Below are 27078 nucleotides of genomic sequence, written 5' to 3'. Positions count from 1 at the left end.
CTCAAAATGGACTGATGACAACCTAAATGTGAGACTTGAAACCATAAAAGTCCTAGAAAAGAACACAGGCATTAATCTGTCATCAGCTGTAAAAATTTTTCTAGATATGTCTTCTAACACAAGGAAAACAAAAGTAAAAAACTTTTGGGACTACATCAAAATAAAAAGCTTCTACATAGCAAAAGAAACAATCAACAGAACTAAAAGATAATCTATTGAATGGGAGAAAATATATGCAAATGATATGCGTGATAAAAGGTAAGTACCCAAAATACATAAAGAACTTATACAACTAAACACCCAAAAAACAGACAATCAACTTAAAAATGGACAGGCAACTTGAATAGACATTTTCCAAAGAAGATACACAGATAGCCAACAGGCACATGAATAGATGCTCAACCTCATTAATCATCAAGGCAATGCAAATCAAAACCATAATGAAATTGTCATTAGGGTTTCACCCTTTCAGACCGGCTATTTTCAAAGAGAAAAATAACAAGTGTTGGCGAAAATACGGATAAAGGAGAACCCTCATACCACTGTTGGGAATGTAATTCATGAAGCCATTATGGATAACAGTATGGAGGTTCCTCAAAAAATTAAAAATAAAACTACCACACAATCCAGCAACTCCACTTCTAGGTATTTGTCCAAAGAAAACACAATCCAAGGAGAGAGGTATATACCCCTATGGTCACTAAACATTATTTGAAATTGTCAAGATATGGAAGTAACTTAAATGCTCATTAATATATAAGTGGATAAACAAGTGGATAAATTAATACATAAGTGGATACACATACAATGGAATATTACTCAGCCACAAGAAGGGACAAAATCTTGCCATTTGGGACAACATGGATGGACCTAGCAGGTATGATGCTTAGTGAAATAGGTCAAAGATCAATACTGTATGAATTTATATATATATATATATATAAAACCCACAACAAATGAACAAATGGACTCATAGATACAGAAAACATACTGTTGGTAACCAGAGAGGGGAGGACAAAATAAATGAAGGGGATTAAAAGGTACAAAATGACTAGTTATGAAGTAAGTCATGAGGCTGAAAACTATAGCATAGTAATACAGTCAGTGACACTGTAATAACTTTGTATATTGACAGACAGTAACTAGATTTTTGGGGAGGATTATTTTGTAACATATGAAAGTATCAAATCACTATTATGTACACCTGAAAGTAATCGGATATTGTACATCAATTATTCTTCAATTTAAAAAAAAGAGGCATGCCCTCGAGCTTCTGGGGATGCTTCACCTACAGATCCCTGCAACTAATCCATGGGCACCCCCAGTGCTCGACATACCTCACCTATAGAAACATACCACTGAGGAAAGTACTCTGCATACTCCCTATGACAGCGAGAACAAGCTTTTGCAGGGGAGCATGCCTAGAAAGCCACTTCTGGAGAAATCACAAACTTAAACATTCAACGTCACCCTAGAGAAAGTAAAAGGGAACCTGTCATTATCTAGTCCAGCTTTGAATGATTCAGAGAAGGTATACAAGCTTAAGAATTCTGCCACAAGAGGGAGCAAGAAGTGTGGAGCAAGTGTATTAATAGAAGAGGTCTGAGAAAGACCAAATCCCTTACAGGGCTGAAAAAGATATTTCTCTCCCCAAACCAGTGGATAAAGACTGGAGAAGCAATGCAAGACATGAAGAAATATGAATATCAAGGAACATAAAAACACAAAAAGAAATACAATAATTTTCCAATAACTAAACCCAAAGAAACTGAGATCAGCAATTTATCCAATAAGAATTCAATATAGTTGTTTTAAAGGAAGCTCAGTGAACTACAAGAAAATACAGAAAGACAATTCAATGAAACCAGGAAATGGACAAAAAAAAATGAAAACTTTATAGAAAGGTAAAAATCATTTAAAAAAAAAATTCCGGAGGTGAAGAATATAGTAAATAAAATGAAAAATACAATGGAGAATATCAATAGGAGAATAGATCAAACAGAGGAAGAATTTGTGAAACAGAAAGCAGGACTTTTGAAATTATCAGTAGAAGTAGAACAAATAAAAAGAATGACAGTGAAGACTGCCCATGCAGGATACCATTAAGACAAATTATCTAGGGTAGTACTGCAGCCCCAAAAGGAGATGAGAGGGGGAAAGCACAGAAAGCTTAAAGAAATAATAGCTGAGAATTTCCCAAATCTGAGGAAAAATTCAGACATCCAAGTTCAATCCTAAATGACCTTCTCCAAGACACATTAAAATAAATCTGCCTCAAATCAAAGAGAAAGAACTGTAAAAGCAAAAGAAGGAAAAAAATTCCCACTTACAAGGGAAACTTCATAAGGCTATCAGCAAATTTCTCAGCAGAAATCTTACAGGCCAAGAAACAGTAGTATGGTATATTCAAAGTGCTAAAAAAAAAAAGGAAAAAAATTACAATCAAAAATGTTACCCAGCAAAGTTGTCCTTCAGAAATGAAGGAGTTAAAGACATTCCTGGACAAACAAAAGCTAAAAGAGTCCATCACCACCACACCTGTCTTACAAAAAATGTTGAAAGGAGTTCTATAAATTGAAATGAAAGAATACTAATTAGTAAAATGAAAGCATACTGGTCAGTATAACTCAAACTTAGAATATTCTAACACTGTAATACGTAGGTGTAATAACTATTTAATTTTGAAATAAAGGTTAAAGGACAAAAATATAAAAAATAGGGGCGCCTGGGTGGCTCAGTCGTTGAGCGTCTGCCTTCGGCTCAGGTCGTGGTCCCAGGGTCCTGGGATCAGGCCCCACGTCGGGCTCCCTGCTCAGCGAGAAGCCTGCTTCTCCCTCTCCTACTCCCCCTGCTTGTGTTCCCTCTCTCGCCATGTCTCTCTCTGTCAAATAAATGAATAAAATCTTTAAAAATATATATATATATATATATAAAATAACTACAACTATAGTAATTTGTAAGTTAGTTATAAATGGTGACATCAAAAACAAAAGACAAAGGGATAAAATGCTAGTTTTTGTATATGTTCAAAACTAAGTTGTTATCAGCATAAAATAGACTATTATATCTACAAGATGTTTTATGTAACTCTCATGGTAACCAAGAAACAAAAACTTATAGCAGATAGACAAAATATAAAGAGAAGGAAATCAAAGCTACAGAAAATCATCATTTCCCAAAGGAAGATAGCAAGAGAAGAATGGGAACACTATAAAACAGCCAAAAAACAATAAGATCACATTAATATTCCTTACCTATTAATAATTACTTTGCATCCAAAAGGCATAGCATGGCAAAGCAGATAAAAACAAGGCCCAACAATGTGATATATACAAAAGGCAAACTTCAGATTTAGGTACTTAGATAGGCAAAAAAATTAAGGAATAAAAAAGATATTCCTTACTAATAGAAACCAAGAGAGCAAGAGTAGTTATATTTATTTCAGACAAGATACACTTTCACTCAAAAGTTGAAACAAGGGATGAAAGGTTATAATAATAAAGGGATCAATTCACCAGAGGATAGATCAATCATAAATACGTGTAGATATAGATATAGATATAGATTTAGATACACCCAACACTGAAGTATCAACATATACTAAGCAAATATTAACACATATAAAGCGAGAAATAAATAAAAATAGAATAATAGCAGGGGACTTCAATACCTCACTTTCAACAATGGATAGCTTACTCAGAAAATCAGTATGGAAACCTTGGACTTGAACTACACATTAGACAAAATGGACCTAACAGACATTCCTAGAACATTCCATTCAAAGGCATCAGAGTACACAATCTTTTCAAGTACACACAAAATATACTCCAAGACCGATCATACGATTGGTCAAAAAACATGTCTTAGAAAATTTAACAAGATTGAAATCACAGCAAATATCTTTTCTGACCCAAATGGCATGAAACCAGAAATCAATTACAGGAGAAAAACTGGAAAATTCACAAATGTGTGGGAATTAAATACATCCCTAAACAACCAATAAGTCACAAAAGAAGTCAAAAGGGAAATCAAAAAGTATCTTGAAACAAATGAAAAAGGCAACACAACATACCAAATTCATGAGATGTGATAAATGCAGTTATAAGATGGAAGGTTATAGCAATAAAGGCCTACCTTAATAAAAAATAAAGATCTCAAAAGTAAACAACCTAACCTTAACACCTCAAGAAACTAGAAAGAGATAAAACTAAGCCTAACGTTGGCAGAAGGAAAGAAATAACAAAGATGAGAGCAGAAATAAATAGAGACCAGAAAAACAAAGAAAGACCAATAAAACTGAGTTAGTTTTTTCAAAAATTAAACAAAATCCACAATCCTTGAGCAAACTCAGAAAAAAAAGACTCAAATAAATAAAATCAGAAATTAAACAGGAGATATTAAATCTGATGCCACATGAATAGAAATGATCAAAAGAAACTACTATTAAAGTATACAACCAACAAATTATATGCCAACAAGTTGGATAACCTGGATGAAATGGACAAATTCCTAGAAACATACAACCTACCAAGCCTGAATCATGAACAAAGAAAACCTCAACAGACTGAAAATGAATAATTCGGAGATTGAATCACTAAGCAAAAAACTCCTAACAACAACAAGCCAGGATCAGCTGATTTCACTAGTGAATTCTACCAAACATTTGGAAAAGAATGAACACCCATCCTTCTTAAAGTCTTGCAAACAACAGAAAAGAAGGCCATTTTATTTTAGGAGGCCAACATGATCCTGATACCAAAGCCAGGTAAGGACACTATAAGAAAAGAAGACTACAGGCCAATATACCTGATGAATATGGATGCAAAAATTCTCAAAACAATTACTAGTAAACCAAATCCAATAGCTCAGTAAAAGGTCATACACCATGATCAAGTGGGAGTTATCCCTGAGATGCAAGGATGGCTTAAACATCTGCAAATCAATAAATGTGACTTAACAGAATGAGGGGTTAAAATCATATGATCATCGCAACAGATGTAGAAAAAGCATGTGACAAAAATTCCACACCTTTAAAAAAAAAACGCTCAATAAATAGGGTACAGAAGAATGTACATCAACATAATAAAGGCATTATAAGACTATGCAACAGCTAATAACATACTCAACAGTGAAATACTGAAAGTTTTCCTCTAAGATCTGGAACAAGACAAGCAGCCCACTTTCATCATTTATATTCAGCATAATACTGGAAATCCTAGCCAGAACAATTAGGCAAGAAAAAGAAATAAAAGGCATCCAAGTCAGAAAGGAAGAAGCTAATTGTCTCTCTCTGCAGATGACATGATCTTACATATATAAAATCCTAAAGACTACACCAAAAACTGTTAAAACTAATCAACAAATTCAGTAAAGTTACAAGATACAAAATCAACATACAGACCTCAATTGCATTTCTATACACTCACGATGAAATATCTAAAAAAGAAATAATGAAAACAATCTCCTTTATAATAGCATCAAAAATAAAATACTCAGAACTATACTATATTTAACCAAGAAGCTAAAAGATCTGTATTCTGAAAACTGTAAGACACGAGTGAAGAATATAGAAGACACAAATAAATGGAAATATACCCTGAGTTCTTGAACTGAAAGATTTAATATTGTTAAAACAGCCACACTACCCAATGCCATCTATAGTTTTAATGCAACCCCTATAAAAATTCCAGTGGCATTTTTTACAGAAATGGAAAAAACAATTCTAAAAATCATACAGAATCACAAAAGACCCAAATAGTCAAACCAATCCTGAGAGGGAAAACCAAATCTGGAGGCATCAAATTTCCTGATTTCTATATACAAAGTTACAGTAATCTAAACAATATAGTACTGGCAAAGAAACACAGACCAGTGGAACAAAATAGAGCGCCCAGAAATAAACCCACGCATATATGGCCAACTAACATTTGACAAGGGAGCCAAGAATACACAGCATGGAAAAGATAGTCTCTTTAATAAATGTTGTTGAAAATCATATTCACATGAAAAAGAATGAAATCAGAACATTATCTTACATCACTCATAAAAATTGACTCAGAAATGGAGTAAGTAAATGTAAGACTTTAAAGCATATAACTCCTAGAAGAAACCATAAGGGAAAAAGCTCCTTAACCTTAGTCTTGGCAATGATTTTGAAAATATGAAACCAAATGCAACAAAAGGAAAAAATTCAATAAATAGGGCTATATCAAACTAAAAAGCTTCTGCACAGCAAACAAACAAAACATGAAACAGAATGAAAAGGAAATCTACAGAATGGCAGAAAATATTTGCAAATGATATATCTGATAAAAATTAATATCCAAAATACATAAGGAACTCATACAACTGGATAACAAAAAGCAATTAATCTGATTAAAACCTGGGCAGAGGACCTGAATAGACATTTTTCCAAAGAAACATATAAATGGCTAACTGGTACATGAAAAGATACTCACCATCCCTAATCAGAAAGAAATAGAAATCAAAACCACAATGAAATATAAGCTCACATCTGTTAGCATAGCTATTATCAAAAAATAAAAAGAGAGAAGTGCTGGTGAGGATGTGGAGAAAGTGAATCTGTGTGCACTTTTGGTAGAAATATAAATTGGTACAGAACTATGGAAAACAGTATGGAGATTCCTCAGAAAATTAAATAGGACTACCATATGATACAGCAATCTTACTTCTGGGTATATATCCAAAGGAAATAAAATCACTATGTCGAAGAGATACCTACACTCCCATGTTCATTACAGTATTATTCACAATAGCTAAGACATAGAAATAACCTATGTGTCAATGAATGAATGGATAAGGTGGATAAGGCAAATGTGATATATATATCGCACATACATGTAACATGTGTAGTATATACCTGTGAGATATATGTGATATATGTTATATATACTATATATGTGTTTCTGATGTGATATATATATATCATATATATGTACCAAACTCTCAATAAACCTTGAGAGTATTATGAGCTAGAGAAATGAGCTAGAGAAAAACATTTACTGTATCGTATCAACAAATGTGGAATCTAGAAAAGTCAAACTCATAGAAATAGAAAGTAGAATGGTGTTTGCCAGGGGCTGGGGAGTGGGTGAAATGGGGAGATGTTAGTCAAGGGGTACAAACTTCCAGTTATAAGATAAATAAATTCTGGGGATCTTAAGTACAGAATGGTGACTAGAGTTAACGATACTGTATTATATACTTGAAAGTTGCTAAGAGAGCGGATCTCAAGTGTTCTCACCACACACCCATACATAACTGGTAATTATGTGAGGTGATGGAGGTATTAACTAACCCTATTATAGTAATCATTTCAAAATATATATATATTGCACATCTTGAACTTAATATATACCTTAAACACATACGTTGTATAAGTCACACCACATATCTTAAACTTATAAAATGTTACATATCAACTATATCTTAATAAACCTGGGGGGGGGGGCGGAATCAAAGACCTTAAAAAAGAAATATAAATGCCAAATAAAAATCCTTGTAAAAATTGAAATACTATGAATTTTTAGAAGCTAGCATTCTTCAAGTGAAATTTTAAAACGTAGCATGCATTACTTGTCCTGTTCAATAGTCTTTCATGACAAATATCCCAGATGTCAAAAAAAATTTTTTTCAGATGGCAAAAATTTTCATTTATTTTGTGTTGACATTGGTGAAATTCAGAGTGCATCAAAAAGCATCAAGTTGAGCGTTAGGGTACAGGTTACTTAATACAAGCTCCTTCACTTTTTTAAATAATAAACTATTTTGTCTGCTTACTCTGATTTTGGTTTTGCCTTTGAAATCAATATTGCTTTTACTAATTCAGATTCTAGATTAAGTTTTCATTTCATATTAGAGTATTCCACAAAAACATTCATACCTCCTTCGCTCTGCAACTCCTTTGTATTTACCCCCCCAAAAAAACACAAAACTATAGGCTATAGTGAAGTCTGAACATGAAAACACAAACATTACTAGATATTATATAAATATTAATTATTAATATTTATATACACAACATTGAGCTCTCATAGCAAGGTTAACAGTACTACCCAGAATAATATGTTGTAACTGCCAATTTACAGATTTCTTTTGCTCCCAAACTCGTTATTCTTGGAACACTGCTCACAGGCTTTACATGAAGTACACTATGCATATAAACTTAATACTTAATTTGTAAGAGTAACTCATTGTTAGCAAGAAAGCATGAAAACATATTTATAAGATGGCAACAACTATGAGTAAGGCTGACTGATTAGATCATGATGCTTTCCTGCTAGCAGTTCCAATCTCAGTTCCCAGAAACATGTACCTTTACTTTCTACTCATTTTGTCAGCATATCCTGCTCCTACTTTCCACTTGGTATCAGTAGAGCTCCTAGAATCAATATATCCAATAATACTGCTTGCTGAGCTTTGATTCTCGGGAAAATTTAATGTCTTTCCTGTTTTCCCAACTTTTTAATGACTTTCTCAGAATCTGAAATTGAACAAATACACAAATTTCCTGAGAAATACTAGAAATGCCTTCTTATATGGAAATGCTACTTTACCCAGAGGTCATCTCCTTTGAATCTCCAGAATCTGTACCAGGGTGAACATCATCCATTGGGAGAATTACCTCTCAGCCACAGTCACCCAATCTTCCTTATTTTGTCTCCCTTGTATTCCAATTTCCAGACAGACCTGGCATTGCCAGTTCTTGAGGTTTCTGTGGATTTACAGGGTAATTATGAAAGGTTTCAGTTTTTCCTTCTGCTAACTGAGTCTTTGGTGTCTATGTTAATTTCCACTTATTCTTGGGCTTTTCACTTTTCCAAAGTGTACTGTTACTGCCTCCTTTCCTAATGTTCTTGTCCTTTGGGGTTTTACTGTAGATTTAGTGGGGTTTTAATGGGGAACAAGATTAGAAGAATCAATCTACCATCATAATCCCATAGAAATCTTCATTTTTAACAAGTATCTTAAGTGATTCTGAAGCACATGGTCCCCAAATCAAACTTTCAAACACTGACCTAGAGAATAATAAGTAGAAAGTGCCCAGAATAGTGAACACACTATAAATAGCTGAAGAAGCTGAGGATGTTTACCAAAAAAAATATATATTCTGGAAGCTATCATAACTACTTCAACAGCTAAAGAGCTAATGGGAAAGAGAAGTTAGGCTTGTTCTATATGCTTCCAAGGGAAACTATAATCAGCATGAGAAAACCACAGGCTAGAGATCTGTGCAAGATAGAAAATAACTTCTTAAAAATAGAAATATCCTAAGAAGAAATCAACTGTCTTAGGATAGAATAGGCCACCCAACTCTCATTTATTCAGGATGCCATTAATAGCATCTAGGACCTAGATGCTTGTATGGGACCACTGGTTGCTAAGGCAAGGCTAACACATGTGAAAGATAAAATTAATGCACAATTAAATGCCAGAAGGATGAAATTACAAACCTAACATCATTTTCAGCAAACTGAGAAAAAGCCACCAAATATAAAAAGACTATCCACACTTGAAATATAACAGGTAATGACTGCTAGTGCTAATTTTCCTTTTCTCAGTTGGAATATAATTTCTTCCCCCATGCAGAATCAGCACTCAGGTGTGTATTTATCCCTACGTTTAATCTGAAAAGTTGAAAAGTGGCATAGCGATGGGTTGCTGATTGCTATAAAAATGTCCTATGAGCCACAAATTTTAGTATGTTACTAAACCTCCTTTTCTTTACCTAAAATGTAGGTTGGCTTAAAAACAAGTCTCCCTGCATCTATTCCCATCATTTCCTCCAATCAAGGAACAAACGGAACACTGGAGAGGATGGAGCACATTGAACAAGGGAAAAGTGGCATGATATGAGGCTGCAGCAATGAGCAGAGAGATCACAGGGTAGGCTTGGGAAAGAAGAATATTGTGGTTCAAGTTAAATATTTCTGGTTTATTCTAAGTATAATAATAAGTAATAGTAGTTTCTCAAGCAGGAGACGCGATCAGATTTTGTATTTCTTAAATGGCTTTGTGTGAAAAATAAAGTGGAGTTACTAATACATTTTGGCAGACCAATTAGGAAGTAGCATCTAGGTAAGAGACGATAGTAGTTTGGATTAGGATGATAGAAATAGATATGACCACATTTGAGAAATCCTACCTAAGAGGAATCAAAAGAACATTGAGAGGTCTTAAAGATGATCCCAGATATTTTGTATGAGCATTTGGATAAATGATGGTCCCAGTCCCCAGGGAAGTATATACTGCCAGACATAAGCTGCCAGAAGAGTAAGGAAAAGAGGAATCCCATCCCCTCTTGAGTGGGTTAGGTTTGGAAACCTATGAGTCATCTAAGTGTGAATGTCTCACAAGCTCCACTTCATCATTTCTCACTGAAAATCTCCATTAAATCTTCAAACTCAGGATGCTGGCAATCAAAATCTCTTTCTTCTGCATATGCTCCATCTGTTGATTAATTAACATCACCAACTGTGAGGGATGTTATGAACAGGGTTCCTACATGTGATAGAGAAGGCTAGAATATAAAACATCTAAGTCCCATGGATAAGAATCTATGACACAGATTCATTCATAACACTGGAGTTATTCTTGCCACAAAAGGCTAAAGTTTAGAAAAAAGTTAACTCGTGGGTCTCCAACTCATGACACCAAGATCAAGAGTTGCATGCTCTTCTGACTGAGCCAGCTGGCACCCTGGCAGCCTGCTATTTTAAAGTTTAAATGAAAGTCACATATTTCTACTTTGAGAACATCATGATCACTCATCACTTCACAGTTTGCTTTGCTTCTCTGGAGGGTTATACTTTAGGGTTTTTTCCTCCTCCTTTAAATTACTGATAAAAATGATCTTGCTTTATATTTTCTGTATCTTGAAAGCATTATCATTTTTGTTAAATATAGATTAGGAAATACATATAATAATGAAGGAGACAAGGAGACAGAATAGTTGTAATTTTTAAAAATCTGCATGAATTCATTTTAGGTTTGTAAAGTTTTTTTTTTTCAAGTTTGTTTAGTTAAGGTGTGCAGTTTTTTTTCTATCTATGTAACCTGACGTTTGGTATGTATGTAACTTGACATTTTGCAAAAATTCTGTTTTTGAAATGAGGGGAATGGTCACTGACTTTGAAACTCATTTTCCTTTTTAAAATATCATTTTTTGCTTTGGTTTTTTGATAATCAAGGATGATAACTTTAGGTTAAACATTCCAGATGCACTGACCTTTGAAAGGGAGACTTTGTCTCAAGTCCTACACTCACCATGAATACTGAAACTATCTCTTGTATGGGGTTTTTTGTTTGTGTTTGATATAAATGAATTTCTTTACTATATATTAGCTTAATAAATAAGTATAAATCTCATGAACTGTGATGGAGCTATACTCACTGAAATGATTATATATTTTTAAAATTAAAATTTATTCTACTTTTGAAGAAAAAATTATGAATATAAAAAGGTGACAGTGGTTTAAATAACACTGATTCTGTTTTAAGTGAAGACATAATTTAGAGATTTTTGGTAAACTCTAGAAATGTTTAACTTAATGCCTTTTTAAAATCTGTAGAATTGAATAAAAGCTTAAAACATTTTTTAAAAAAAAGTTAACTCACAACTCTGCAAACATTTTAAGCCATTTGAAAATAAATATGAAAGTATGGAGAGAGACTTTTATCCACAGATTGTTTTGCTAGGGATATTATAAGAGTAAGATAAATTTTGGAATAGATTCCCCCCCCCCAAAAAAAAGGATTCTAGAGTTAAATGTTAATTCCTGTTTTTCTACATCCATTCATGATAAAAACCCTCAATGAAGTAGGCTTATAGGGAACATACCTCAACATAATAAAGACCATATATGAAAAACCCACAGCAAATACCATCCTTAATGGGGAATAACTAAGAGCTTTTCCTCTAAGGTCAGGAACAAGACAAGGATGTCCACTCTCACCACTTTTATTCAACATAGTAGTGGAAGTCCTTGCCACAGCAATCAGAACACAAAAAGAAATAAGAGGAATTCAAATCAGTAAGGAAGAAATCAAATGTCCACTCTTTGCAGATAACATGGTACTATATAGAGAAAACCCTAAAGACTCTACCAAAAAAGTGCTAGAACTGATAAACAAACTCAGTAAAACTGCAGGATACAAAATCAACATACAGAAACCTGTTGCATTTCTATACACCAATAATGAAGCAGCAGAAAAAGAAACTAAGAAAACGATCTCATTTACAATTGCATCAAAAATAGTAAGATACCTAGGAATGAACCTAACCAAAGAGATAAAAGACCTGTAGTCTGAAAACTGTAAAACACTGATGAGAAAAATTCAAGACAACACAAAGAAATGGAAAGACATTCCATGCTCATGGATCAGGAGAACAAATATTGTTAAAATGTCTATACTACCCAAAGCAATCTACGTATTCAATGCAATCCTTATCAAATACCAAAAGCATTTTTCACAGAATTAGAACAAATTTGTATGGAACCACAAAACACCCTAAACAGCCAAAGCAAAGCAATCTTAAAAAAGAAAAGCAAAGCTGGGGGCATCACAATTCCGGACTTCAAGTTATATTTCAAAGCTGTAGTAATCAAAACAGTATGGTACTGGCACAAAAAAAGCTGCATAGATCAATAGAACAGAACAGAAAAGCCAGATATAACCCACAATTCTACAGTCAATTAATCTTAAACAATGCATAAAAGAATATCCAATGGGAGAAAGAGTCTCTTCAACAAATGTTGTTGTGAAAACTGGACAGCAACATGCAAAAGAATGAAACTGGACCATTTTCTTAAACCATACACAAAAGTAAATTCAAAATGGATTAACGACCTAAATATGAGACCTGAAACCATAAAAATCCTAGAAGAGAACACAGGCAGTAAAGCCTTTGACATGGGCTGTAGCAATTTCTTTCAAGATGTGTCTCCTGAGGCAAGGGAAACAAAAGCAAAAATAAACTATTGGAACTACATCAAATTAAAAAGCTTCCACACAGTGAAGGAAACAATCAACAGAATTAAAAGGCGACCTACTGAATGGGAGAAGGTATTTGCAAATGACATATCCAATAAAGGGCTAGTATCCAAAACAAATAAAGAACTTATATAAAATGCAACACCCAAAAAACAAACAATTTAAAAATGGACAGAAGATATCAACAGATGTTTCTCTAAAGAAGATACAGATAGCCAACAGACTCAAGAAAAGGTGCTCAACATCACTCATCAACAGGGAAATAAAAATCAAAAGTACAATGAGGTATCACCACATACCTGTCAGAATGGCAAAAATCAACAACACAAGAAACAACAGGTGATTGCAAGGATGTGAAGAAAGGGGAAGCCTCTTGCACTGCTGGTAGGAATGCAAACTGGTGCAGCCACTCTGGAAAACAGTATGGAGGTTCCTCAAAAAGTTAAAAATCCAGCGATCACATTACTGGGTACTTACCCAAAGAACAGAAGAACACTAGTTCAAAGGGATACATGCACCCCGATGCTTATAGCAGAATTATTTACAATAGCCAAGATATGGAAGCAGCCCAAGTGTCCATCAATTGATGGATAAAGATGTGGTGTGTGTGTATATACATATATACATATATATAAAATAAATAATGGAAAACTATTCAGCCATAAAAAAGAGTAAGATCTTCCCATTTGTAACAACATGGATGAAGCTATAGAGTATAATGCAAAGTGAAATAAGTCAGTCAGAGAAAGACAAATACCACATGATTTCACTCATATGTAGAATTTAAGAAACAAAACAAGCAAAGAGAAACAAATAAGAGAGGGAGAAGGACAGACAAGGCAAGAAACAAACTCAATTACAGAAAACAAACTGATGGTCACCAGAGGGGAGGTTGGTGGGGGATGGGTTAAATAAGTGGTGGGGATTAAGGAGTGCACTTGTCAAGATGAGCACAGGGTGATGTATGGAACTGTTGAATGCTATACTGTACACCTAAAACTAATACAGCACTGTATGTAACTAACTGGAATTAAAATAAAAACTTATATAAAAAAATTCTTAATTGTTTTTCTGAAGTAAAAGCTTAAAGCGATTATTTTCCAGTTGATAAGAAGCATTACAGTGATGCCTGGGTGGCTCATCAGTCGGTGAAGCGTCTGCTTCGGCTCAGGTCACGATTCCAGGGTCCTGGGATCAAGCCCCGCGTCGGGCTTCCTGCTCGGCAGGGGACCTGCTTCTCCCTCTCCTCACTGCTCATGCTCTCTCTCGCTGTCTCTCTCTCAAATAAATAAAACTTTTAAAAGAAAAAAAAGCAGCAGCAGCAGCATTACAGTCTTTATTATTATGCCCTACTACAGTACCACACTGCCACCTGTTGGAAAACATCACTAACAAAATGTTTTTATTCCCAACCAAGTTTGTGAGGAAATTTGTGAATTTCTGAAAGAACATGAAAAGGAACTGTGTTGATTTTACACTTTCTTGCCCACCACCCTTGATAAAAACTATTAGTAAAGAGTCTGGTCCCTGATTTTTGCATCTGACTCCCGGGAGATACCTGCTGATTGCCTGGCTCTGGTGGCAATGGGAGCTTGCATTTCCTGGGTCCCACAGGACCGGAATAATTGGAAATATACCTTGGCAGGCTACCACCCCCAGGACACTACCCAGACAGCAAACTGAAACATGCCCCTTGCCTTTTCATGGAAGGCCTATGTGGTGGTCCTGGAGCTTCAGGTTTGGCACACATCGGAAGGCTACACAAGTACTCCTAAGAAACAAATTGGAGGACACCATTTTTACACTCTCCCTGTGCCTTGCTACAGCTCACTAGTATTTCCCAGAAAGTTTACATTCATCTGAGTCCTGCTTTTTGTGACTCTTGGCAAGGGGACACCCCAAACTGCCTGGCTCTGATAGCCAGCAGGGCTTACATTAGTGGTCCCACGCGACTGACACTCTCTCTCTCTCTCTCTCTCTCTCTCTATATATATATATATATGTATTTGCATGCTTTCAAAGCTGTTGCTTGAGGGTCTGGCTTCCAACCAATCACCTGAATCTAGGTGCTGACTGAGGTCCTCCCCTTTGGCACACTGGTCTTAGACACCCTCAACTACTGGGAGCTACTAAGAATAAAATGGGCTACTTGGGCAATCAGAAAGCTTTGAGAGACAACTATGACCTAGGGCAAAAGCTGAACAATAAGGTTCATCTCTTACACAACGCCGACACTTCAATACCGAGAGAAGTAGCTGTTTCGTCTAATGTATAGAAACCAACACAGAAAGTTAAGCAAGCAAAAGGAAGAAACAGAGGAATATGCTCCAAATGAAAGAAGAAGACTGCAGAAAATAAAACTTAATAAAAACAGAGATAAGTAATTCACTTGATAAAGGGTTCAAAGTTAAGATCATAAAGGTCATAAAGATGCTCGCCAAATTCAGAAGAATGGACGAACAGTGAGAATTTCAACAGATGTAGAAAATATAGGAAAATTCCAAAAAGAAGTCAAAGAATTAAAGAATACAATATTTAAACTGAAACATACACTACAGGGGTTTAACAATAAACTAGATGAAGAAGAAGAAAGGACCAATCAACTCGCAGACAAGGCAGAGGAACTACCCACTAAGAGCACCAAAAAGAAAAAAATAATGAAAAAAAATATAGATACCTTAAGGGATTTCTGGGACAACATCAAGTAGACTAGCATTTGCATTGTAAGGGACCCAGAAAGAAAACAGAGAGTGAAAGGGGCAGAAAATTTACTTGAAGAAATAATAGGGGAAAACTTATGTAACCTGAGGAAACAGACATCCAGATCCATGAAGCATACAGAGTTTCAAATAAAATAAACCCAAAGAGATCCACATCAAGATATATTATAATTAAAATGTCAAAAGTTAAAAACAAGAAGAGAATCTAAAAGGAGCAAAAGAAAAATAATTCTTTATACAACAGGGAACCCCCATAAGAGTATCAGCAGATTTTGCATCAGGAACTTTGTAGGCCAGGGGCACCTGGGTGGCTCAGTTGTTGGGCATCTGCCTTCGGCTCAGGTCATGATCCCAGCGTCCTGGGATCGAGCCCCACATCGGGCTCCTTGCTCAGCGGGAAGCCTGCTTCTCCCTCTCCCACTCCCCCTGCTTGTGTTCCTGCTTTCACTGTGTCTCTCTCTGTCAAATAAATAAATAAAAAATCTTAAAAAAAAAAAGAAAAGGAACTTTGTAGGCCAGCAACAAGTACCACAATATGTTCAAAGTGCTAAAAGAAAAACATTTCCAACCAAGAATACTCTACCCAGCAAAGTTATCATTCAGAATTGAAGGGAAGATAAAAAGTCTTCCAGACAAGCAAAAGCTAAAAGAGTCCATTGCCACTAAGTTGGCCTTACAACAAATGTTAAAAAGATTTCTTTAAGCTGAAAACAAAGGGCGTTAATTTAAAAAGAAAACATATGAAATTATTAATCTCACTGAGAAAAGTAAATATGTAGTAAAGGTAGAGATTAATTACTTATAAAGCTAGTGTGAAAGTTAAAAGACAAAAATAGTAAAAATAACTGTAATTAAAATAATTAAAGAGTACACAAGATAAACCGATGTAAAATGTATAATCAAAAACATAAATCATGGCAGAAAGAGAAAATGTGGAGCTTTAGAATACATTTAAACTTGTTAATCAACTTAAGATAGACTGTCATAAATATGTTTTTATATGTAAGCTTCATGGTAACCACTAAGCAAAAATAGTAGATACAATAATGCGAAAGGAATCAAAGCATACCACTAAAGAAACTTATTAAATCACAAAAGAAGAGAGCAAGAGAAGAAAGGAACAGAAGAACTACAAAATAGCCAGAAAACAATTAAAATAGCCAGAAAACAATTAAAATAGCAGTAAGTACATACCTATATCAATCATCACTTTAAACATAATTGATCTAAAATTTTCCATTAAAAGACAAAGGGTGACTGAATGGATAAAAAACAAGACTCATCATTCTTTTAAAATGCACATGGAACATTTTCCAGGACAGATCACATGTTATGCCATAAAACAAATTTCAATATTTAAGAAGACTGAGATAATTCAAGCATCTTTTTTGACCACAACAGTATGAAACTAGAAATCAATTATAAGAAGAAAACTGGAAAAAACACAAACACATGTAGGCTAAACATGAAATAAAATGGAAATGGAAACACAATGGTTCAAAATCTTTGGAAGGCAGCAAAAGCAGTACTAAGAGGGAAGTTTATAGCAATATAGGCCTGGCTCATCTCAAGAAACAAGAAAAATTTCAAATAAACAATCTAACTGTACACATAAAGAACATAGAAAAAGAATAAACAAAGCTCAAAGTTAGTAGAAGGAAGCAAATAATAAAGATCGGATTGAAAATAAATGAAGTAAAGACTCTAAAAAACAATAGAAAAGAACAATGAAACCAAGAGTTGGTTCTTTGAAAAGACAAACAAATTGATAAACTTTTAGCCAGACTCATCAAGAAAAAAAGAGGACTAAAATAAAATCAGAAATGAAATAGAAGCTATAACCCACACCACAGAAACACAAAGGATCATGAGACTACTATAAATAATTATATGCCAACAAATTGGACAACCTAAAAGAAATTATTAAATCCCTAAAAACATACATTTTTCCAAAATGGAATCAGGAAGAAATAAAAAATCTAAACAGACTCATTATTAGTAATGAAATTGAATCAGGATTCAAAAAACTCCCAATAAATAAAAGTCCAGGACCAGACAGCTTCACTGTGAATTCTACTAAACATTTAAAGATCAAATTATTCCAAAAATTCAAAGATGAAGAAATGGTTCCAAATTCATTTTTAACACCAGCATTACCCTTATACCAAAACCAAAGACAGCACAAAAAAAAAAAGGAAAAAAATTGTAAACAATATCCTTGATGAACATGATACAAATATCCTCAACAAAATATTAGTAAGCTGAATTCAACAACACATTAAAAGGATTATTCACCATGATCAAGTGGGATTTGTTCCAGGGATGTAAGGATGGTCCAATGTCCCCAAATAAATCAACCATGATACATCACATTAAGAAAATGAAAGGCAAAAATCATATGATCATCTCAATAGAAGCAAAAAAAGCATGTGACAAAATTCAACATCCATTCATGATAAAAACTTTCAACAAAGTGGGTATAAAGGGAACATGCCTCAACATAATAAAGTCCATTTCTGAAAAACACACACTGCTAATACCATACTCAATGGTGAAAGCTGAAAGCTCTTTCTCTAAGATCGAGAGCAAGACAGGGATGCCTACTCCTACCACTTTCATATAACGTAGTACTAGAGGTCCTAGTTACAGTAATTAGGCAAGAAAAATAAATAAAAGGGATCCAAATCGGTAAAGAAGAAGTAAAACTGTCATTATTAGCAATTGATATGATACTACATATAGAAAACCATAAAGACTACACCAAAAAAACTATTAGAATAAAGGAATTCAGTAAAATTCCAGAACACAAAACTAATATACAAAAATCTGTTGCATTTTTGTGCACTAATAATAAACTAACACAAAGAGAAATTAAGGGGAAAAAATCCCATTTACAATTCATCATAAAGATAAAATGCCGAGGCCAAGGAATAAATTTATCCAAAGGAGTAAAAGACCTGTATTCTGAAAACTGTAAGAAACAGGTGAATGAAATTGAAGATGACACAAATAAATGAAAAGATATTCCATGTTCATGGATTGGAAGAATTAATATTGTTAAAATGTCCATACTACCCAATGCAATCTACAGATTCAATGCAGTCCCCATCAAAATACCAATAATATTTTTCACAGAACTAGAACAAATAATCCCAAAATTTGTATGGAACCCCAAAAGACCCTGAATAGCCAAAGCAATCTGGATAAAGAATAAAACTGGAGGTATCACAATCTCAGATTTCAAACTATATTACACAGCTACAGTAATCAAAACAGTATGGTACTTGCACAAAAACAGACACACAGGTCAGTGGAGCAGAAATGAGCACAGAAATAAAACCATACTTATATGGTAAATTAGTGTATGACAAAGGAGGCAAGAACACACAGTGGGGAAATGATAATTGGACAGCCACATGCAAAAGAAATAAATTATATTTATCACTGTACCATTATTTTTTCAAGTAGTCCCCTGATGTTGGAACTGTACATTTTTGTGGGTATTGGGATCCCTCTGAATAACTGTGACTTCCCTGAGACCAATGGGGAAATGTAGGAAAAAAGACAACAGTATAGTTCAACCAAACCTTAGAAAATTGAAATTGCCTGCTGCCTGTTAGACCCTCCCTAACACCCCCTCCTCCAACTGCAACATCTTTCACAAACTCCTTAGTATTCCCTCATCATTGTTACAGCCCATACCCCACAGCAAATAGCAGTTTCCCATTCTTCCCTAATAAATATCATGGATATTTTTGCAGTGGGGGAGGAAAACTCACTTGTCAAAAGCAGCAGTATTCACAGCATACCAGAGTAATTGCCAAAGTATCCATCTAGAGCAACGGAATAATGAGAGAGTAATCCAGATCTTTGGAACTATACAAGTATGCAAAATCACCTCCATCTTAGAGTCTGCCATGATGGGTAACTTGTCCCCAAACATTAAAAACACAGAATTAAGAAAAACAAGAGCATGAATTACAAAGAAGTTTAGGATTTGAGAAACTATTGAGGTAAACCTTTCATTTAGTCTGAATTCTAATAATTTTAATAAGCTCAAAGAGCCCCATGTCCTAAGACAAAAACTTCTATATCCCTTCGATTAGGAGATGGCTCTTTGAATTTATATTTATAGAAAGGTAAACATGACAATATATGTCTGAACTATTCCATTCTTTTAAATTTCATATTTTATGTGAATGACAAAAAACACTGAAATGTATGTGCAGTTCCTCAAAACAATTAAACAGAGAATTACTCTATGATCCAGTAATTCCACTTCTGGGTACACACCCAAAAGAACACAAACAGATATCTGTGTACCAATGCTCATAACACCACTATTCACAAAAGCCAAAAGACAGAAACAATTCAAATGTCTATCAACTAATAGGTAGATAAACAAAATGTGATATACACATACAGTGGGATATTATTCAACCTTAAAAAGGAAGGAAATTCTGCAATATACAACAACATGGATAAACCTTAAAGACATTATGCTACATGATATAAAAGGACAAATACTGTATGATTCCACTTATATGAGGTACTTGGAATAGTCAAACTCAGAGACAAAAACTGGATGGTGGTTGCCAACAACTGGAGAGAGGGGCAATATGGAGTTACTATTTAATGAGAACAGGGTTTCAGTTTGGAAAATAAAAGTTCTGGAGAGGATGGTGGTGATGGTTGCACAATAACATAAATGTACCCAAGGTCACTGAATTGTACATGTAAAAATGTTTAAAATGCTAGATTTCATGATATGTATATTTTACCATAATTAAAAAAAAAAAAAAAAAAACCTGAGGCAAACAAACACTGAGTCAAGAAATATAAGAGTCCTCCTAACAAATCAGGCCAAAGGGTAATAATGAAGCCTTGGACATTGTATGTAAAATAGAGATGCAACTTTTTCTAGGGAGCTTTGTTATATAGCTTTCCTCAGTTTCTCAAAATGTTCAGAGATCCTAAAAATACTTTTTTACCACTACCTTTAATCCAATGAGATGAGAAAAATATGAAAATAATTTTAATAGGATTTTATAAAACTACTATCTCCAGCATGCCCCAATCAATATAGGACCAGCATAGTTACATTCAAGCTCTGCAAACATAAAATCCTTAAATAAACTTCTGCTAGTATGAGGTAAGTACCCACTATTTGATGACCAACTGTCCAATATGGCTATCAGAAATCTAAATAAGAGAACATGGGAATAGCTTCTAGGAGTATGTTTGAAATATAAAATCAAATGAACCAACAAAGCTAAAGTAGATTATAGTGTATTTTTCAAGGCAGAGAGATAGGGAGGCACCAGTGTCTGAAACAATGAAAGCTATAAAGTTAAATATAGTACCAGGGACATCACATTAACCAGTGTCAGTTTATATAATCCCTATAATTTAAGAACAGTATCCCAAACTGCCACCTGGAGGCCTTTTATAGGAAAAGACTGACAGTCCTGACAACAGAAAAATGCAAAACATTAGTATAGTAAAAGATACAAAACAAAGTTAACAGGCAAACAGAGCAAAAATACCTGCCACATATCTAACAGTCAATGAGAACAGTCAATTCTCTACACAAAGAATTCCTATCAATCAATAAGGAAAAGACAAAACTCGATAAGGAATAGACAAATTATATAAACTGTTTCCCCCTGCTTCATTTCTCAACTCTTAAAATGCTGCTCACAGGTTCTTCACAGCATGTTCTCCTGGGCCTAGTCTTCTACACATTAAAGTTGTTGTTCAACTGACTCTCTGAATTACCCCCACAGACCTATAACCTGGTTTCCAAGAACGGTAAAAATTAACCTCATGTGCTTTTCATTTAAAGGAATTATATCATAATGTACAAGACTGTCATATACCTAATAAATGACTTGTACCTCAAATATAAAAGGAACTCTTACAGGGGAACCTGGCTGGCTCAGTCGGTGAAGCATGCAACTCTTGATCTCTGGGTTATGAGTTTGAGTCTCACATTGTAGAGATTACTTAAAAATAAAATCTTAAAAAAAAAGGAACTCTTAGGATTCCATGATGAAAAGATAATCTAATTTTAAAAATGGACAAAGGATATGAATAGGCATATATACAAATGGCCCACAGCACGTGAGAAGATGCTCAACATCATTAGCCATCAAGGAAATGCAAATCAAAACGAGACACAGTTCACACCCACTAGGATGGCTAGAATTTTTTTTTTTTAACCACTGGAATTTTTTTAATTTAAACTCAATTAGCCAACATATAGTACATACTTAATTTCACTTGTAGTATTCAATAATTTATCAGTTGCGTATAACACCCAGTGCTCATCACGTCACATAGGATGGCTAGAATTAAAATAAAAAACAGGTGATGACAAGTGTTGGCAACGATACGAAGAAATCAGCACCTTCATATACTGCTGATGGGAATATAACATGGTATAGCTGCTTTGAAAAACAGTCTGGCAGTTCCTCAAAATGTGAAACAGAATTACCCTATTACCCAGCGATTCTAATCTTAGGTATATACCCAAGAGAAATGAAAACATGAAGCACAGAGGACCATAGGGGAAGGGAGGGAAAACTGAATGGGGAGAAATCAAAGAGGGAGACAAACCATGAGAGACTCTGGACTCCAGGAAACAAACAGGGTTGTGGAAAGGGAGGTTGGGGGGATGGGGTAACTGGGGGACGGGCATTAAGGTCACGCGATCTGATGAGCACTGGGTGTTATAAGTAAGGAATCATTGAACACTACATCAAAACTAATGTTACTGTATGTTGGCTAATTGAATGTAAATTAAAAAATAAAATAAAAAATAAATTAAAAAAAAATGATGTTCACACAAAAACCTGTACATGAATGTTCGTAGCAGCATTATTCATAATGGCCAAAACTCAAACGTCTACCAGCTAACCGACGGATAAATAAATGGTCGTATATCCATACAATAAGATACTATCTAGCAATAAAATGGAATGAAGTACTGATACAAGCTACGACATGGATGAACACCAATGTTAAGTGAAAGACAACAATCAAAAAAGACCACATATTGCATAATTTCATTTATATGAATTGTCCAGAAAAGGCATATATGTAGACGGATTAGCAGTTGCATAGAGGTAGGAGTGGGGTGGGGTAGGGGAAAGATCAGAAGACTCCTAATAGGTACAGAGCTTCTTTTGGGGGTGATGAAAATGTTTTGCAGAAATGGCTGCACAACTTTGTGAATGTACTAAAAATCAATGTATATTTTAAACGGGTAAACTCTAGGGTATGTGAACTATATCTCAATTAAGCTGATACTTTCTACAAGGATTTTTTTTTTTCTAATATACCCCTAAGCTCCTAAAACAGTGCCTGGGAATATTAGGAATTCAATAAATTTTGACAGAACGGAAAATAAGCTTCAAAAGGCAGGTAAACCATTGTAAAACTTTGTCATATCCAAAGTGAGGAAATTACCGCGTTGGCATTGCTGGAGCATTCGGCCTGTATGTGCAGGTGTTTTGCAGGAAAGGGGTTGACGGAACACTCAGCATTAGCAAGACATTGAACGGTCTGGAAGCCAGGCTAAGGAATCCGTATTATCCTGAATCAACGGGAAGGCCAGTAAGATTCCGAGCATGAGAACAACACAATCAGATCTGTGCTTTGTATGTGCAAAGTTTAAGTAGAGTCGTTACTTCTACACAAAGGTGAAACAGAGCAACAAAATGCCTTAAACGTGGAGCAATAACCCACAGGTAAGAATGAGAAAGATTCAAGAAGCAAGTATTAAAATGTAAGAATCTTTATGGATTTTTAATATTATACACAACACACGGACTGACATTCACACATGCACGTATGTCCTGTCCCCAACAACAAAAATCATCTCTATGGTCAGGACCCCGTATGAGTGCAAGTGTGATGGGGACAAAAATCACTACGACCACTTCCCAGAAAACTCTTTTCTACCATCATCTCGGCAGGGTCTTGCTCACACTGTTGTAACTCAGGACCATCCACGAAGTGCCCAGTTCCACCTCTCAGGGAGGGCTCCCAACTCTCCACAAGGGCTCCTAGGAACGCTCCGCACGGACTGCAGGGCAGGGTCGCGGTCAGCACTCGCGGCCCCATAACCCCGAGAGGGAGGAAGCACTGTAGCAGCCCGCGGCGCTGAGACCAGCAAGGGCCCCCAGGCACCAAGCGACCAGCGGGGAGGTCGCAACCGGGCGGCGGCGCAAGCCGCCGGGAGGTAATCCCTGAGGACATTACCCTGGCAGCGGCCCACACGGAGCGCAAACGCAGCCGCCCAGACTGTGGGAACAAACATTTCCAAGGGTAAAAGGGACGGGGCGCTTGGACCCACGCGGAATCTAACCTGGCCGGGATCCGAGCAACAAGCCGCGGAACGCGCGTGCTCTGCCTCCGGAGGCAGCAGAGTGGGCGGGAAAAGTCCGCAGGCCCGCACGCCGGCGAAGAGCAGTGGAGACTTCCGGTGCGTCATCCTCGCGGGCCTAGAGCGTCAGGGCCGGCCGGCTGCCCGGCTCCACACCCTGGTCCAGCAAACCCGCATGCCAGGCTGAGAGTCGCTGCTGGAGGTGGGGTGGTGGCTTCAGCTGCCCGGACGCTCGGACTCGCACCGGGAGTGGTGTGGTCTCCTCAGATCCCCTCTTTCTGTTTTCTGCGTCCCGTTAGCCCCCAGCATACAATTCAGTCCAGCAGCGCTAGTCGAGGAAATTTAAACCAGCGGCTTATATGGCTCCTGGTGGGGATCTGGCGCTTGGGCTGACCTCCAAGGACTTGAAACCACCCGCCATCTGAGTCCCATTCTGGCTCTGAAGTCCGTCTTGCCCCATTCGGCTGAGAAATTTGGCAACATTAAATTTCCTTTTATTCACCAAATACTTATTAAATACCTGCTGTGCTCCAGGGAATGCAATGGTAAGAAGGAAAAAAAATGTAAATTACTTGAGTTAAGTAGTAAAATGAATAATAACAGAATTAATCTCTTACATTTGTTGTAAGGATGTAAAGCACTTAGGTAGGGTCTGGCACTTTGTAAGTAATCACTAAGGGTTAGTTACCCTTATTTTCATTTTGAACATTCCATTGCTGTCATTGATGTAGGAAAGATGTTAGAGTTCTAAGTCAACAGCCAAGAAAGAATTCTTGAGAGGTCTTTGGTGCAAAAAGGTGGTTTTATTAAAGTACACGGACAGGGACCTGTGGGCAGAAAGCTGCAATGGAGTCGGTAAGGGGTGGTGATGATATACCTTCAAGTTGGGAAGGGGTTAGGGATAGCATAAGTCTCTAAGGAATTTTGGAAACAAGGTTTCCAGGACCTTGAGGGGGTTATTTATTGTTGGGAAAAGGTCATTTATTACTGTCTTATAAAACCTTAGGTGGGGCGCCTGGGTGGCTCAGTCGTTAAGCGTCTGCCTTCGGCTCAGGTCATGATCCCAGGGTCCTGGGTTCGAGTCCCATGTCGGGCTCCCTGCTCCGCGGGAAGCCTGCTTCTCCCTCTCCCACTCCCCCCACTTGTGTTCCCTCTCTCACTGTGTTTCTCTCTGTCAAATAAATAAATAAAATCTTAAAAAAAAAACACCTTAGTCATGAGACCATTCAGATGTATATCCCTGGGTCATATGCTTGGGGGATGATTGCTAACATGTATCTTGGGGAGTAAAGATAAAGGAAGTTTCCAAAGGAATTTTATGTTATCGAAGACTCACAGGGTCCTAGGGGTCAGGCTAAGATTGCATTTTGCCCTTAGCAAAGTGTCAACATCCAGGCAGGTGGGTCCCTAGAGGAATGTCACTCTGCCTGTTTGAAGGACTTGTCAGTGGGCAACTAGTAAGGAAATTAATTTTTCTTCTGCCTTTGTTTTCCCACATCATCATCACCAATATTACTATTATCATGTACTTTTTTAATGTCAAGTTTGAAGTCCAAGTACCTTTCCTCCAAAAAGTAGTCTCAGTATTCGTGGGTCACCTAAATTTGATATGTTCCATAACCAGACTAGTAAGTTTAATGTCATTTCAAACCTGGAGCTCCCCTGTTAATGAAGTTCTTGGGGGGATATCTAATATGTTCCCTTATTTTCTGATAGAGATTATATGAAGATTAAATGAGGTTAGGTAGCACTGGTGATGTTGTAAGCGCACAAAAATATTAGTTGTTAAGTCAGCTTGAGACAGGAATTCTACTTCTTACAGCCACAAGTATCCTATGTGATACTTTCTCTCTCTTTCCTATATATTTAGGGAAAGGATCTGTTTTGCTACCTCTTAACTTCCAAGGAGCCAGGGCAGGGGTAGGAGGTAGAGAGATGAGGAGGGGTTTACTATAGTGCTGTCAATGAGGCGTAATAGTATGTGGTGAAATGGCTACTTTGAGAAATGCACCAATGGCAACAGGACCAAATACAGCATATCTAATCTATCTATCAGCAGCTGCCTAGAACTATCAAATCAGAATAGAGTTACTATATATGGCAGTTGTTCCTCTACATGGAAGTATCATTTTCTGCATATTAATATTCTACTACCTTACTAAGTTGTTTTATTGTTTGGAGTTGATTCTTTTAGATTTTCTGTGATTACAATCATGTCATTGAAATAAAGTTTTACCTTAATCCTTTCCAAATTTTATACCTCTAATTCTTCATATCTAATTGTATTGGCTAGTTATTTCCAATAAAAATATTTAATAAATAGTGAAAGACAGTAGGCTTCTTTGTCTTATTCTACTTTTAATGGGATAGCTCTAGAATTTTCCTATTAAGTATGCGCCTGGGTTCATAAAACAAATCTCAATAAATTTACATAGATTAAAATCATGCAATATGTTATGTGACTAGTACAATTATATAACATAATTAAATTAGAATAACATAATTATATTTATAATATATATAATATATAACAGTTAAATTAGAAGTTAATAACAGAAAGGTATGAGGGAAAACTCCAAATATTTTGAAATTAAACAACATTTTTTTTATTTTTTAAAGTTTTTTTACTTTTTTGAAAGAGAGAGAGAGAACATGAACAGGGGAAAGCACCGAGGGAGAAGCAGGCTCCCCGTTGAGCATGGAGCCAGATGTGGGGCTCTATCCCAGGACCCTGGGATCATGACCTGAGCTGAAGGCAGACGCTTAACCAACTGAGCCACTCAGGTGCCCTAAACAACATATTTTTAAATAGACTATGGGTCAAAGAAGAAATCACAAGGAAACTGATAAATATGTTGAACTGAATAAAAATAAAAACATATCCAAAAGTGTAGAACACAGTGCAAGTGGTGCTTAGAGGAAAAAATTATTGCTTTATATGTCTATATTAGAAAA

General features: G+C 35.9%; 1 protein-coding gene across 11 annotated transcripts in view; it reads right to left on the bottom strand.

Annotated features, from left to right (window-relative positions):
- Nucleotides 1-24249, bottom strand: part of COA1 (cytochrome c oxidase assembly factor 1) — a 107120-nt gene extending 82871 nt beyond the window's left edge. For 3 of the 11 annotated variants that reach the window (XM_078059959.1, XM_078059952.1, XM_078059956.1), the window contains exon 1: nt 24106-24217. Coding sequence is in view for 3 of the 11 variants with exons in the window: in XM_078059950.1 (XP_077916076.1) it covers nt 24000-24057 (58 nt within the window). In the remaining 8 variants the exon portion in view is untranslated. The other 8 variants (XM_078059954.1, XM_078059957.1, XM_036079915.2 and 5 more) reach the window with 7 other exon arrangements.
- Nucleotides 24250-27078: the final 2829 nt, after the last annotated feature.

Source organism: Halichoerus grypus, chromosome 12, assembly GCF_964656455.1.
Source record: "Halichoerus grypus chromosome 12, mHalGry1.hap1.1, whole genome shotgun sequence".
NCBI lineage: Eukaryota > Metazoa > Chordata > Mammalia > Carnivora > Phocidae > Halichoerus > Halichoerus grypus.
The sequence above is the reverse complement of the archived record's forward strand: the minus strand, read 5'-3'. Positions and strand labels throughout refer to the sequence as shown.